Source organism: Triplophysa dalaica, chromosome 7 (genome assembly GCF_015846415.1).
Source record: "Triplophysa dalaica isolate WHDGS20190420 chromosome 7, ASM1584641v1, whole genome shotgun sequence".
Classification (NCBI taxonomy): Eukaryota; Metazoa; Chordata; class Actinopteri; order Cypriniformes; family Nemacheilidae; genus Triplophysa; species Triplophysa dalaica.
The window spans coordinates 8208074-8224364 of NC_079548.1; the positions used below are offsets into that span (position 1 = coordinate 8208074).

The 16291-nt window shown below is 37.9% G+C and overlaps 1 protein-coding gene across 2 annotated transcripts; it reads right to left on the reverse strand.

Annotated features, from left to right (window-relative positions):
- Positions 1–179: 179 nt before the first annotated feature.
- On the reverse strand, positions 180–10607 carry cdc27 (cell division cycle 27). 2 transcript variants are annotated; one of them, XM_056753808.1, is made up of 19 exons: positions 10458–10607; positions 9150–9225; positions 8743–8890; positions 8149–8274; positions 7291–7388; positions 6996–7168; positions 6574–6785; positions 6371–6482; positions 5951–6066; positions 5721–5820; positions 5407–5611; positions 4930–5102; positions 4637–4789; positions 4336–4544; positions 4087–4204; positions 3644–3772; positions 3309–3383; positions 1657–1822; positions 180–1459 (listed from the first exon to the last, which is right to left on the reverse strand). In XM_056753808.1, the coding sequence occupies exons 1-19, from the start codon at positions 10482–10484 to the stop codon at positions 1374–1376; spliced, it is 2502 nt and encodes an 833-aa protein (XP_056609786.1). In that variant the 5' UTR covers positions 10485–10607; the 3' UTR covers positions 180–1373. The 2 variants fall into 2 exon arrangements, with proteins under 2 accessions (XP_056609786.1, XP_056609785.1); XM_056753807.1 differs by having other exon boundaries at positions 180–1462.
- Between the last annotated feature and the right edge of the window lie 5684 nt (positions 10608–16291).

The window sequence follows — 16291 nt, forward strand, 5'->3', positions numbered from 1 at the left end:
CAACACCTGACCTTTTTATACATCGAGGGAGATCCCAAATGTGTATATAATGGTTAACAGTAGTTTATGTACTATAAATAATATTTAATGGGAGAACTTGGTTACATTGTTAGAAGGATTGTATCACAAGACAAGCATTTTTGAATATTCCATTTCCACTTCAATGATCACATGAGTACTTTTCAGTCAAATTATTTATTCTATTACCTTTTAATTCCTTAAAATGTACAATAAGAAGCATTTAGCAGAGATCAAAAACATTTTATAATAATAAACATGTTCTGGTAAAATAAAATCCATGAAAGATACTTCGTGCACATGTTCATTTATATTGTCCTCAACAGCACCAACATTTCAGAAAATTGTCTCAAGTCTGACCACTGGTCTCTGTGCCATACAAATTGATGTTGTTACTTTGGGCAATATGACCTGATTTCCAAAAAGAAAGGTCTATTCTGATCCTTGACCAAGGGTATGGGAGTGAGCAATGTTTATCAAGGAAACCACTCATACAGCAATGTGTCACTTAATCAACAATTTTCAAATCAGTGCCTTGCAACTGGTAGAATACATGTGGATGTTGTAACACCATATTTTCATCAGGGTGACTATAAGAGTGATCAGTTGCACTGACAAACACACAAAAGAAATAAAATCATAACATATGAAGTGCTTTGAGTATCAAACAAGGCCTACGGATCAGTTTTGAAACGTTGAACCAGAACTAGAACTTCCCTTATATACCTTACGAAACCAATTCTTCTGAACAGATGGCAATCTGATAGAAGACGAGCAGTTTGCATTCAACTATAAAGCCAGATTCTTTTACATCATATGTAGCACTTTCTTGATGTGGACAGAAAGTGCTTCTTTCTCCCTGCAGGTCAGTTTCATGATGAAAAAGGGAGGTGAGAAGAATTAAAAGACTACCAACTCTTACACAGGTCTTTATTCAGAGACAATGCTGATAAAATAACATAAAAGGCCTAAGCATTAAGACATGAACATCCATGAATGTTTGTGGCTCTCTTTTCGAGTCTTAAATAGACCACTGACATGACAGATGTGGGCAATTTCAGCTTGGACTAACCTTGAATTTTTCAAGGGACTGTGTTCGCGATAAGCGAGACAGGACCAGAAGATCAGACTGATGAGAGACTACTAAGGCATGATGACAGGAAGTTGGAACAGTGATGGGGAGAAAAAAGGCAAGAACGAAGGACAAAAATAAAACGACAGAAATGAGGAGGTACTGTTATTAGCAGCAGTTTGTTTTCCTTTTTTCATCTTCCTCCTTATTCAGAGCTGGAGTCTTTGCATTGCCCCCAGATTGGCATTATTTCAGAGTACAAGTCCAGAGTGATGTCAATGGGCTACAGAACCTCATCGCTCTCCGTGGTGTGAAGCTGTGTGTCATCAGCGTCTGTCATACTGCTCTCCTGTGACTCTTCCACTTCCGCTGCTGAGACCAATAAGTAATGTTACGCAGTGTGCAACAACATTCGTCTTACATAGTTTTTTTTAAGAATGAGAGAATTTTACATGTATAAAGATGGTTCACAAAAAAACACATTTCTCCAAGGTAAATGAAAGTTGTAATAAAGGGTACAAAACTGTATATGCATAGTAATAAAAGTCACGGGTTAATAGACTTACTTGAGTAATAAGGGTAGTCATCTGGAGTGACTGGTTCATCATCGTCTGGGAGGTATCGCTTATCTATGGCCTCTTTGATTTGATTGTTTGCCCCTTTGGGGTCAAGGTCCATAGCCCATGAGAAGTTCATTAGTGCAAGATGAGTCTGGCCGAGCTTCTTATAGACCTAAATATGATCAACATGAGTCAACTTTAAGCTGATGATCATATTCAGCATACAGTGAGGGAAATAAATATTTGATCTTCTGCTGATTTTGTAATTTTGCCTGCTTACAAAGAAATTAAGGGTCTATTATTTTTATGGTAGGTTTATTTTAACTGATATTGACAGAATATCAAAAAATAAATTGGGGAAAAATGTTATATAAAGGTTATAAATTGATTAGAATTTCAATCAGTGAAATAAGTATTTGATCCCTGAGCAAAACATAACTTTGTACTTGGTGGAGAAACCCTTGTTGGCAAGCACAGAGGTAAAACATTTCTGATAGGTGGTCACCAGGTTTGCACATGTGTCAGGATACATTTTCCTCTGTAAATCTTTAAGGTTTCTTGGCTGTAGCTCAGCAAATAGGAGGTTTATCCTCCTTCACAGATTTTCTATAGGACTAGGGTCTAGGACTGGCCAGTCCCTCAGCCCCTAAATGCGGTGGAGTCATCCTATGTCCGTAGGAGAGAAAAGCCCTAAAGCATGATGTTTCCAACACTTTGCTTCTCTGTAGGGATGGTCTTCTTGGGGTTATAGTCAGCATTTCTCTCCCTCCAAACAGAGGAGGCAATGTTTTGGTCTCACATCACTTTAGGTCTCACAACACTTTCTCCAAACCTTTCTGAATCATCTTGATGTTCATTGTCAAACTTCAGATGAGTCAGACGGGCCTTCTTCGGCAGGAGGACCTTGTGGGCGCTATCTATTGTGGCATAGCGTGTTACCAATGGTTTGCTTGCTAACTGTGGTCCCAAGTGTCTTGAAATCATTAACAAGCTTCTTCCGTGTAGTTCTGGGCTGATCTTTAACCTTTCTCATGATCATCTTTACTCCATTGGGGAAATCTTGCAGGGAACTCCAGACCAAGGGCAATTGATAGTTATTTAGTATTTCTTCTATTTCAAAATAATCGCACCAACAATTGTCTCCTTCTCACCAAGTTTCGGTCTGTAGCCTATTTAAGGTTTGTGCAGGTCTATAATATTGTCCATGACATCATTTGAAACCTATTTGGTCTGGACCATGGTGGTGGAGAGGTTGAAATGGAAGATACAGATTCTGTTGGAAGGCATCTTTTATATACATAAGCTGATTTAGGAGTACTTTCTTAAAGTCACAGGACTAATCTGTGGTCCATATAGGCACATAACCAATCGTGGGAGCCAGAATTCTTGCTGGTTGGAAAGGGATCAAATACGTATTTCAATGACTGAAATGCAAATCAATTTATAATCTTTATTTAATTTTCCCCAGATTATCAGTTAAAATAAACCTACCATAAAAATTATAGAATCTTCATTTCTTTGCAAGCAGGCAAACTTACAAAATCAGTAGATCAAATAATTATTTCCCTCACTGTATATCTGTAGTACAACTTAAGCAGAATTCTTAGAACACATTTTTTAAAACACACTTAGAACACATTTAAAACTTCTGTATGTACCTTTCCTATTAAGAAGTAAACAAGGGACTCTTTGGGCACTATTTGTTTCAGCTCCTCGAGCTCCTGCAGAGCCGCCTGTAAAAAGTAAATTGGTCATCAAATTAAAAAAGGTCTTGAAATACAAATGACCGTGGCTGGGTTTCCTAAAACCTTCGCATCACTACGTCGTTCTTTCGAACATATCGCTACCACTCTTAAGGTATAACACATGAACGATGTAGTGTTAAGAAGGTTTCGGTAAACCCAGCCCAGTTAATTTATTTTGCCTTGATGTTTAAACTGCTTTTGCAGCCTAGTAAATACAAAAATGTTTCAAGACAATAACTGATGCTTACCTTGTACTTTTCATTTGCAAACAGAATAGAGGCCCTGTGAAATTTGCATAGCGGGTTTTTAGGATCGATGCTAATGGCTCTATTAAGGGTCTCTAGTGCATGGTCTGATTTCTTCAAAGCATGCTGAACCTGAGATGAAACACATAAGAAAGAATCAACAAAACAGCACCATCAAAATATATCTTCCATGCAACTATAGTCAACAGATAAACTCTTTAGATTTTGATGTGTTGACAATATTGAAAATTTTGGTTCCAAAATGAGAAGTCTGTTGTTTTTTTATTATGCTTTCCAATTAATATCAATCAAACTGCAGTTGGTTTGTTTTGATTTAAGCAATAACAACAACAAAACACAGCTAACGAGCACAATAAACATGATAACACCATAAAAACATGATTTTTGAATATTTTAATGTGAAGCAGGCATCTCATAGTTCTCACCACTCCAATATGACAGAGCAGCACAGAGCTCTGAGGATTAATGCTCAAAGCCTTCTTGAAATGAATCTCAGCTAAGTTAAACTTCTCCTGCTTGTAGTAAATCATTCCCAAGCCATACCTATAATAAAAGAAATACAAGATTGAGACAGGATTAGGATGATTTACTGGTCTTCCAATAAAATAAAAGCAAAGTAAAACAAAAATGAGATTAATAGAACAGATTCATATTAAAATAAAGAAGATTTTTACCAGGCATTATAGTGACGTTTATTGAGGCGAATAGCATTCCGGAAGCAGCCCAAGGCTTTCTCCAGCTCTTCTGTCAGAACTAACTCGTGGCCCAACAGTGTGTAAGCATACGCAAAGCTGGGGTCCACCTGAATGGCCCGTGTGAAAAACTTTATGGCAATGTCATGCTCCCGCTGTAAACTAAAACAGTTACCGGCTACACACCAGGGCTGTGCACAGAGAAAAACCATACATCAGAAAAACAGGAGGCAAATACCTAGTAATACACATGTCTAACACTTCCTGGTGCTAGTTGACTTACTTCTGGTGAATTTTTGTCCATGTCAGTGAGATCTTTTGAAAGGGCGGAGAGAGCCACGTCTTTCTGCAGATGCCAGAGTGTCGTGGAATAGATCTCCATTCCTTCTACTCGATAGCTTTCAATACGCCGCACTTCAGAGAAAATCCTTTCCGCCTGAGAAATGGACACAAAAATACCTTCTAGTCCCAAGACATGCTCCTCAGCAATTCACTGTCAGAATTGTTTAATTAGAAAACAATGTGTGCTAACATTTAGGGAATTTTAAACGTCACTTAAGCAGTCTCTGGACTCACCTGCATGTATTCTGCCAGTTCAAAGTGTGCCCGTCCGATCTGGCCCAGCACCCAGCCCGTGTTGTAGTGATGTGAAGGCAGCTGGCTCAGGATGTTGATAGCTTCTCTGCAGTTATAGGAGCAGAGAGCAAGATAGCCCCTCCCAATGTCACGCATCAACGTCATCAGCCCATCTGAAGAGAGGAAAAACAGTAAGAAAACAACAGCTGTATATATAATTTAATGTATGTTAATATATCACGTATGTTGAGTAGTGTGTAACAGTAATGAAAATATGTTGATTTCATGAATTGTCCAAAAAAAAGCTTCATTTAGTCATTTTAGGGTGAACTGAAACTGACATTTCTTGGCTGAGTTAAAAAGCGATATGGATGATATCAAAATAAAACTGTACACTACGTCTACATATTAAAATTCTTGAATATATCTTAAATGTGTTTTGCGCTGATTTAAAAAAAAACAAGTACACTCGGGTACCTGCAGCAGCCTTCTGTAGATTAAAGGCCTGGAACTGCGGTGAACTAATGTTGCCTTTTCCCTCCGTTATGGAAGAGTCCAACTTGAGGATCTCAATGCTCTCATTCAGGTTTGATGGGGTGATTCCTCCCTTACCCGTTTTTGTTTTTGTTTTTCGGTTGGGAATCTTGGTGGGAAACTTCATTTTTAGCTTCTTGCTGTTCTCCTGTTAAATTCCATCATCAAGATTAATATATTTATCTCTGACTGGTGACAAGTCAATGTTAACATCTCAAGTCAAGCGTAAGTATAAATGTGTGTGTAGAGGACGGTACCTTGGCAGTAGAGCTGGCACTGGTAAATAGTCTTGAGCTCCGCCGTGGCTGAACGTTAGGTGGAGCAGCGATGGTTGGGCTCAGCACTTGCGGTGTAGTACTACAAACCAAAGAGAGACGCAACAAGATAAGCCATGTGACTTAGTTGGTATTCAAGGATCAGATATTGGCAAACGTTCCTCAAAAGAAGACTAGAATTTTCCTGCAACCATGTTTTATGTGGCACGCACCTGGTCTGCGGGGCAGTTGTCAGAGTTTGGTTAAAAGGGTTTGGAATGACCTCTCTGCTGTTACCGCTCTGTGCAAACACTGATTTCGTCCCCACTTGATTGATTCTACTGACAGCCTGAAATAGAGAAAATGTAATATATGTCAGCCATCTATAACACCTTGTTACAACAGAGATAATATATTTTGATAGCCTGTTTCAATAGACAGCATTTATTTTTCACAGCTTGTCTGAACAGACATCTACTTCTAACAGCTTGCATAATAGTGCTTTGTTTTAAACCAATTTACTTTACGAACAGATTGAAAAAAATCATAATGCATGTAACTGTCTGGTGAACAATGCAGAAGCCTTACAGACAACATAATCTTTCAAATAGATTATTCTTATGTACAAGCTACTATGAATAAAGCAGGTTAACCTTCTTTGGAGGGCCAGGCGGTGGAGGTGGTTCCATCCCAGTCCCACTGTGACCGTAATTCTGTAGGTAGGTGGGGTCCCCCGGGCTTGGCTCCAGAGGCAAAATTCCAAAACTGCACAATTTAATAATAATTACAGAAATGAAAACATCTAACAGCTGAGACAGAAGCCTTCATTTTCTGAGATGAGTGAGGTGATTCTTACCTTGGTGTGAGGGGGCTGAGTGTGGCTGTTCCACCTAACAAACAGCGACCGCTCTTGGGTTTGTTTTGGACTTGCTTAGATAGCAGTGAGCCACTGCTGCCCAGTGGCATCGAGTCCGGCGAAATGACTGAAGAGTCGATGTAGGACAGAGAAGAGTCTGTATTCAGTGAGTACTTGGAGTTAGAAGATTCTAGATTGAGGCGATTGAGCTCCTTAGAGAGGAAAGAGAAGAAATGCCATAACATCATCAATACCATGCTAACCCATTTCCCCAAATAACAACATTTATAAGTAATGCAAAAATACAAATGGGTTTAATATAAAAATGTGCAGCATACCAAACAGCAGGAGCATCGTAAAGCATACAAGTACCTCCCTATACAAGATATTAAAAAATGCATAACAGACCAGAGTGGACATACCAGTGTGTCCTGGGGAGTCTCCATCAGGACTGTGTCGATTTGCCGGTGACCCATGTTGTTGCTAGGTGTGTGAGCAGGACTGATAGGAGGAGGGGGGATACCCCCTCCGCTGCCTCCACTGAAATTCTGCAAAGAAGTCAATCTGAAGATCTGTTCTGGATCGGGTCGCTCGCCTGCAGCACAGAAAACAAAGTCTCAAACAAATGATCAAGCTCCCCCATTCCTCCTATTGAGTTCCTTGGATGATATTATTTTATGAAGCTTCATAAATGATAACATTTCGAAAGCAACTCACCGATCTGACAGAGAGATTCAAACGGAGACCACAGGAAAGGGTTTTCGCTCATGCTCTTTTGGTAACATTCAGCTCCTTTTGCTAACCGATCTGTTTTGCTGGGAAAAGCAAAGAGATATTTGTTTTGTTTATGAAGAATGGAGAACAATTCAGGTAGGAGAAAGAAAAGGCAGATAATTAGCCAAACTAATTGTGCAAATGAAACACCTTTATTATTTTGTGATGATATGAACATGTTCATTATTTTTGTGTCCCAACACTTCTGAGGTTGCATGCGGCTTAGACTGTGTTGTCATTATGGTTGCGTTAACATGACACTTTCACATCACTGCCGCTTATAAACCAAGGTTCAAATCACAGGCTTATAACCAAAGTGAAACAGCAGCTTTCATGATCAAAAAGATGTGAGATTACTAAAAACAAAGTATCCCAAGCCAGAGACTGAACGTGTAGTATGATACAAACACAAATGAAACATGCTGCACTTGAAAAAAAACTCCGGAACTCCAGGTTCAAAGAAAACTCTAACTGTAAACGAGCATACTGTCCAAGTGAAAACCAAAACACTGCCTGCCTCTAAATCTATCCCAAATAAAGTGCTTTGGTACTAGAAAAGACCATCCACCAGTTAAACAACTCTCAGGTTAGCCAGCAAGCACTACTGCCTCTCACTATATCTGAGGTTTCCCATGATCAATCTTGAAGCAGATATAAGACTCTCTTCTCAGCCTTCGAGATATCAGTAAGACAATATTTTGCATACTTAAAGAAATGGGAGCTCCTCCTCACAGAGCAAACTCTCTGCAGCTGCAAACAGGGTTTAGAATCGAGGCAGGAAGCAAACGAAGGTCAACTTACCAGTATATTTGCCCGAGCAGTGCCAGTGTGAAGCAGGCCGAGTCTCCAAACTCAGTAATGATGTCATCTTGGCTCTTCTGTTTGTTTAAGACTCCTCCAGTAAGGATCTGTTCCCCCTCTGCCAACCTGACACAGGAAATGCAGAAGATGTGACCACTTCGCCTTGCTGCGGTATTCACGGTTAATGAGATCTGTAGCTTTAAAATCTAACTCATCCTTTTGAATGACATCCTCACCATATTACTGCAGTGTACTTCATCCTACCCTTAGTACGTTTCATTAAATAAGAAATATACTTCTTGGCTGTATAACCAGGCTGTACCATCAGGGTTAACACACTAACACAAATAATTTCTAGGCGTAGCAAGGGATGCCAAAAGCGATCAATGCTACAATGAAAATACGGAAATATACCGCAACAAAACAGGACATATATTGTTATAGTGTTATTGAAATTAGTGCAGAGACACTAAAAATCACTGGTACAGGTATCAGCTGCATAGACTTTGCAATCATGACAACCGTAGTTACGGTTTATGGACATGATGACAATTATAGGCTTTGGTTATTTCAAGAATGCATAGTCCCTCATACTTGCTCAGTTCCACACAGCACTTGGCGAGGAGATATTTGCATTGTGGCGTAGTGCAGCTGTGCCCTTTCAAAAGGTGGTAGGCTTTGTATGCTTTCCCTGAGCGGTAGTAGCATGTGGCAAGCAGGAAAAGTGCCTCTTCTGAATGGACTGTGGAAAAAACAGAATTATAGACAACCCTAAAAGTAAATATAAAAACCGTAGAGTAATTGCCATATCAGCATGGATTCCATTTTCAACATTTTAAAAACATTCCATCCATTTTGATGCATAATAGAAATTACACAATTTTCTCAAAAAAAAAAGAAAAAATTGATAATTCAACCCTTTTTAGTTTTATTTCATCTGAAAAAGGTTATTAAACACAGAGGATGCAGCATTTCTATAAAGAATAGATTTGTATCATTACCCTCAGCGTAGAGCCTCTCTGCAAGGAATACTGCATCTCGGTAAGCGTAGTGGTTCAGAGCATGCCAGACAGCAGCCTATGGACCAAAACAGACAAATCTCTTATTCGTTTGATACACATTATTAAAAAAAACTGTGCATTATGCAATGTGCACACTAGATTATGAGGTAATGGGTGCATTAAAAATAATATATATGACAGTACAGCATTTGCAAGGTATTATTCGTTCATTCCTATTAAGGCATTTTATTAACAGTTTACACCAAGTATACACTTCTGATCATTTAAAGTAAAAATGATATGAGATAATATTGTTCTAATGCAGATGCATCTTTGAGTTGGATTTTGCATGTGGTGTTAATGAAGACATTGCAAGCTAACAATGGACTCTTTAGTCTGCGATCACAAATAGCTATAAAATAAGGCGTTCATTTTAGTCCACCGTACAATTCAGTATTTCCAAAGGATGCTAGAAAAGGAGAGTAACCTGCTGAAGATGATTATTGACTGATGCATTTTGGACACAAGAGGTACTAATGATTGTCCAAAACTACGGCTTAGGTAGACACATACAATATGCATGCATCGTGTTTGCATCTAAATCAACAAATGACGATTTCTGTCTATCAGACTGTCTATTAACATTCTGATCTCGACAATCCGTTACTTAGGTTATACCTTACAAACATCCTTATACGTTACCTGTAACACCTGAGTGTTGTGTCGACCTATTAAAAACTAATGAACAACAACCTTTAAAAATCTAGAAACTCAGCGCACACAAGGCCGTTATATGTATATTTTATATATCATACTCTTGTCCATTGATCAACCCCAGGACTGCTTTTCCAAAACACTTTAAATGTAACGTTACTGGCTTATATGACTCTAAATGAATCGTCTGTATCAAATTGCTCTCTGAATAGCCAACTCAATATTTCATGGATATTCTCATATCTAAAGATATTGATACACAATCGTCAAGATTAAACATCACTAAACACCAGTAACAGGCAGCTGGCTAACCTGCAACACATTAGCTTTCACGAAAACTACAAACCAACTATCCGCCCTGAGGTTGACAAGCACATGATTTTGTAAAACGGGAATTGAAAATAAAAATGAAATAAATACATCGGATTTTAAAGAGAATGTTTTGTGTGAGGTAAAGGGAAGAGGCCGTTAGCATTAGCCGCTAATTGAGGCCGCGGTATAGCAGCGCTAAATCATCCGGTCTCACGCGCTGGAAAAAAGTCTTCTGCCGCGACTGTGACAGTAATGGACCGCTTTAACATTTAGCCTAAATACCTGGACAGGTTCCTGCAACACCGTCATTCCGTAGCCAGGCTCCTCTTCACCTCCTTTTTTGGTTTCTTTTCTCCGTCTTCAGTCGCTTTCTTAACTCAGTAACCACTGAAGTAGCAAAACTAGCATCGAAGATTTGAACATTCCAACCGTTATCGGCGAATCCGGAAATACCCGAGCATAACCGATTCAAATAGACTTGTTACGATAAGGGACGACTCGTATCGGAAATAGCCGATGAAAGAAAGCTCGTGTCGAACGCATAAAACGCTGTCAACAACACACAACAGTTTAATCGTTTATTAACAGTTTAATGAAATTACACGTTTCAGAAATGAGACTTTTTTAATTTACGTAGACATTGTGTTTTAATTTGTTTGCAAAAATAATCACTTAAAATATTAGAATGCAGACAAATAACTATTAATACATTTTTATTGTCTTAGTGCATTACACATATGTTACATATTGCATAATTTTATGTAGGCGACGCTACATAGTTTCCGTATTTAATTTGCACTGAAGATCCAAGTGACCATAAAACAAGAAAAATGAGTTATTGAATTATTCATGAGAAAGTTTATGTTTCTGTGTTTCATTAAACATCAGTTATTATAAAATGCATTGCTGTAGGCAGCAACTACAGGGCTAAGCACACGCCATGCTCAACGCCAGTCAAACAGACAAAGGACAACAGAGTTACAACATCAGTATGATTCTGTGTGATTCAAACCCACAACCTTTAATTATTAACACAGAGAGTCAGCACACAAAAGCATTATTGAGATGAATATTGCATATGATGAATATTGAAAAATGAATATTCAAGAGAGAATGTTTACAAAATCTTTATTGCAAAGAAACAATTATTGTTTTTCAAATGGTTAAACAATTCAAGTGCAATTTATTTTTCTTATTTGAATTTTGTCTGTCTAGTGCTATACACAATGTGCAATGTCACAAAGCAGTTTTGCAAACATATTCTGCAACATTGTTGTTGAGCCATCCATGCATGAGACACCATTAAAACATTTCTCCATGGAATGTGTTTATAAATGCAAATACATTTCTTTCACATCCAAAATCAGATCTATATCCCCAATATTGTGTGGGCTACTACATATACTTCTACACATAAGAAGGCTGTTTATTAATGACACTAGCTTTAATGAAATAACATTAAAGGGACACTTTAACCAAAAGTGAAAATTCTTTCATCATTTACTCACCTTCGAGTTGTTCCAAATCTCTATAAATTTCTTTATAGAGATTTATAGAGAAAGATATTTGGAAGGATGCTTATAACCAGACAGATTTTGCCCCCATTGACTACCATAGAACAAAGTATAAAATGTATCAAAAGTGCCCCATGACTGTTTGCTGTCCTACATTCTTCAAAATTTTAACACAAAAAAACAGATAAAGTAATTTTTTATACTATGGGAGTCAATGGGTGGCAAAATCATTTTGTTTATAAGCATTCTTCCAAATATCTTTCTCTGTTTTCATAAAAAAAAACATTGGTGAGTAAATGATGAAAGAATTTTCATCTTTGGGTGAAGTATCCCTTTAATTAAACCTACAAACATTAACAGTTTGTTTGAAAGACTACACTAAATAAGTCACTATGAAAGTACATAATTGTTATGTAATAATGAAAATGTATTTTTTTTGTAATTTTAACTTAAATCCTGGCTTGACTGATCCTTAAACTCATAATTAGTCAACTAATTATGACTTAAAATCAAGGTCTGTTGAACAAATTTGGAAAGTAACATTGAATCTGCAAAACCCTCATGTTTTGCTTGGAATATTTCCAATGCACTCTGAATTCTTTCCCAACAATTGAAAGTTTACGCTTTATAAAAAGTTGAATTAGATTGATATGCTTCTAATTTATTTGATATCAAGTCTTGTCCTCCAAGACAAGTGGATGCAGATCTGTTCCATTAGATGGCAGTAGTGTTAAATAAATATATTCCTCAGTGAAGTGTCATCATTCTCCCAGCAGCAGTCCCACTGAACAAGATGCTTGAAGATTGTAAGTTTGATCAATTACGGACACCTCAATGTTCATTCAGTGTGTATAAAGGCCATTGTTGTGTGAATTGTTGTGTAAATTGTTGCTTTGTTAAGCTTTTTTTTATCATAAAGGGTCTCGGTTTGTCCTTTGTCACCAACCAATATTTGTCTGAAAAGCTGCATCATACATCTCTTTAAAATGTTCTTTATCTTTTAACATTCCACTACTAGGCATCTCTGTGGCGGGACACCACCTCTTGGGTCTAATAAAAGCTTAATAAAAAGCTTCTTGTAGGTTCAAGGAGTATCGCAGGTTCTACACTCTAAATTTACTCTCTTCAGTGGAAGTGACACACTTAATTGATTTGGAGTTGGGATGAACTCTATCACACCAAGCAGGATATTGGGACACGGATCTAAGGCACACCAGCACTGATGATGTGACATGCTCAGCTTGGATGATGAAACTCTGGGTCGATAAGTAATTTAGCTGTGTTCAGCTGGGTGCTGCATTTCCAGCATTTAGATTTAAACCACATTCAGTGTTTCACAATGTGAACATAAGCCAATGTGTGCAATCCTGTTCCATGTCAATTTTGGAATGAAAGTCTATTACAGATGAACTAGACCAAAAAGACATTCATTCCATCAACTGAGCAGGATGCTTTTCAGAACCAGATATTGATTGAGAAGGACAATGGGCCCATGGTAACACACCAACCCATGAATTTTTGTTTTAATGCCAATTTTCTCCACTGAAAGTGAGATTCGTACGCGTGTGTGTTTAAATTTACACTTGGTGGCAGTGTAGAACCACAATACCGTAATTTCAAACAGGCATTGATTGTGATATTCAGTCAAGGATAATGGGACATCCTAGTGATTTTAGTTAAATGTTAAGTTGCTTTTTATTTTTTCTTGGAGCCAGCTTTATCTCTAAATACATTTGTTTAACCAAATTTGTAATTAACATTTAAATCTGCGTAAGGCACCAACAAGTCAGTTTTACAAGAAAAACAACATTGCTGCAAATCATTTATAGCTGACACAAGCCATTTTAACAAATTGTTTTTGCAGTAAGGAACCGGCATCCTTAAAACGACATCGCCCACAGAATGTAAACACATCTCACAAAAAAGTTCCACACAACACCTGCATGTATGAAATATAACAGGTAATCATCTGTGTTGGCAGTCGAGTGACATTTACAAACAAGATTGTATTGCTCTCATTTCAACACATTTTGCATGTTTAAATCTATTCTGAATTAGCTCCAGAGTCAGATTCTTCATGGCTTCATATGAAAAAATGACAACATTGCTTTTATTCAAAGATGCATTACCCTTGTCCTCCCATGGGAAGCGGTTTTCTATTAGATGCCATATGATATTTTTTCCTTTCTAGATGTGGCGAATAATAGCATAAATCTGGCCCCGATGACATTTGTTTGTAACGTTCTAAAACACATGAAACAAATGCGAATCAATTAAAGAACAAAACCAACGCTAAGAAAAGACACATTTGGCATCATGTGTGATTAAACTGAGATGGAGCAGACTTCACACAAAAACACCCCACCAGATGAAAAAGCTGAAAACAGTAAATATGGTTTTACTTTGTGCTCTGTTTAACTCTAATGGACTGCTCATCTATTCATGGGAGAAAGATGGTAATCTCAGATCCATATGCTGTGAGTCTGGGCTATTTGAGGATAATAAACCCGGGTACATTTCTTCCCACGGCAGGTTCTTGTTCAGTTGCCCAGTACAATTAAGGGCCAGATTAGTCTCGCTCTGCACTGTCCCCTAAGAATTTGACGCTGTGACGTGTAACGGCAATACCTGCTTACAAATGTAGCTTCAATATTGCTCATATTAAAAACAAATCGGGCAGGGGCTGATGCCAGAGATATATTACTTCCCAGCTAGCTTTCGAATCAAACCACAGAATGCAACTTTTGACCATGAAAAAAAGTATTGATATTTAAAAAATGAAAACAGGTAAATCATAATTTTATTTTATTCTAAGAATGAAAGCAATCTGTAAATGTGAACATAAAATGGATCCGTTGAGATATCACAGAACTGTGTGTACTGCTTGATTTAGCTCAATCTGGCTGTGAAAATGTTCTGGTAAGTGAGAATGCAATAACCTTAAAGTTCTTGAAACCTATTAACAACTTCGGCCTCAATTAATATGGCTTACTTGTATTAAAAACGGTGTTATTTAGCAAGCCAACCATGACCCCTGTGGAGGTGGACACATGAGAGCCTCTTATTCTACTGCGAGTCATCATGTTACATCACCACAGGAGAGGCATTTCTCAGTGGGCATTTTGGAATTGTATCAACCTTAAATTACTTGTTTTTAGATGGATAGAATTGATGATTTCTGGAAAAGCGAAGCCTGATTTGACACGAAATAGAAAATGATATACAAAACATAAATCAAAAGCAAGAGCTTTCCCAACAAAGCACGAACATTCAAGATATCCGGAAATTGTTTTGGTAAATTGCGGCCTTTTTGATCAAAGCCTTTTCCATGCGTTCATCTAGCAATTGCTCAGTTTCCAGACATTTCTCCTCCACCATCACCTATGCAGGGCTGATGATTATTCTGTCACCCTCACTTCTGTGATGAATTACATTTCTGTACTTAAACTGTGAAAATAACTCATATCTATCTCAATCGCCCTATGTAGAATCTGCTTTTCACAGAGTGTTGCTGGTCTTTGTAAAATTGTACCTAAGGACAAATTAATGGAGAACACTTGGACAATTGTAACACTCAGACATCAGTCTATTAGTAATAAGTTACAGTGAAGTACCTCTTTATCTCTTTTATTTGGATGTTTTTCCATGAATAAAGAAAAACAGGAAACTTCAAATTTACTCACCATCTTGTCATTTCAAACCTGTATGACTTTCTGATATTATAAGATATACATGGTGAGGAAATGGAGACTCTGGCTTGAGGTGATAGATAGTTCACCCAAAAAAGAAAATTCTGTCATCGTTTACACACCCTCATGAAGATATAAAGTAAAAATGACATAAATGTTTGTGGGTGAGTAAACGATGTCAGAATTTTCCTTTTTGGGGGAGCTATCCCCTTAAGCCAGAGTCACCATTTAATATCATTATGCGAGCTATTGTCTGGGAAGGTGAACCAGTACCCTGCAGCACTTGCAGTTTTTCTAGTGATTTCACAGAGGACTAAAGTTTGCTTATTGTGTTAAACCTGAGATGTAGAACCCGCACCTGGGTCTCAGAATCGGCAATTACCCCCTATAGTTTTATGAAGCTGAGTAAGCACACACACACACACACGCATTTTCACACTCACATACACCAGAGATTCCATTTGCTAACGTTCCCCAATTACAAAAGTGCAGCTACAGTGAAGTGTCCGCAGAAACGAGCATCTCACTGATGTACAAAACAGCTTCCTTCATGAATAATCTCAACACATCTGCACTAGAAATCCTACTGTCAGTATAAACATTGTGCTGGTAGGTCAAGGGCATTGTTGAGTCCCAATTACTTTTTATTTAATTGTAAGAGGTGAAACAGTTTATAGAAACATGCTGATGTCATGATTGCAGATGCCTTGGATGTAAAATTAAATGGGCTACAACTCTTAGGATTGTTGTTTTGCTAGTCGATACAACTAAAGAAGTCTGACGACCACAGTTTTGGCCACTGCAAGAGCTTCAGATCTGCCTCGGGACCTAATTGAACACATGAGAAACACACATCAAAACAGTAAACACATTCCCTGGAATCGAACCAACGATGTCAGTTTTGTCAGCAGCC

Coding starts and splice junctions, on each gene's coding strand:
- cdc27 (XM_056753807.1), bottom strand. CDS start 10,484: ATGACGGTGTTGCAGGAACCTGTCCAG. Junction 6,483..6,573: donor CTCAGCCCCCTCACACCAAG/GTAAGAATCACC, acceptor TAAATTGTGCAG/TTTTGGAATTTTGCCTCTGG. Junction 3,773..4,086: donor TGCTCTGTCATATTGGAGTG/GTGAGAACTATG, acceptor GTTTCATCTCAG/GTTCAGCATGCTTTGAAGAA.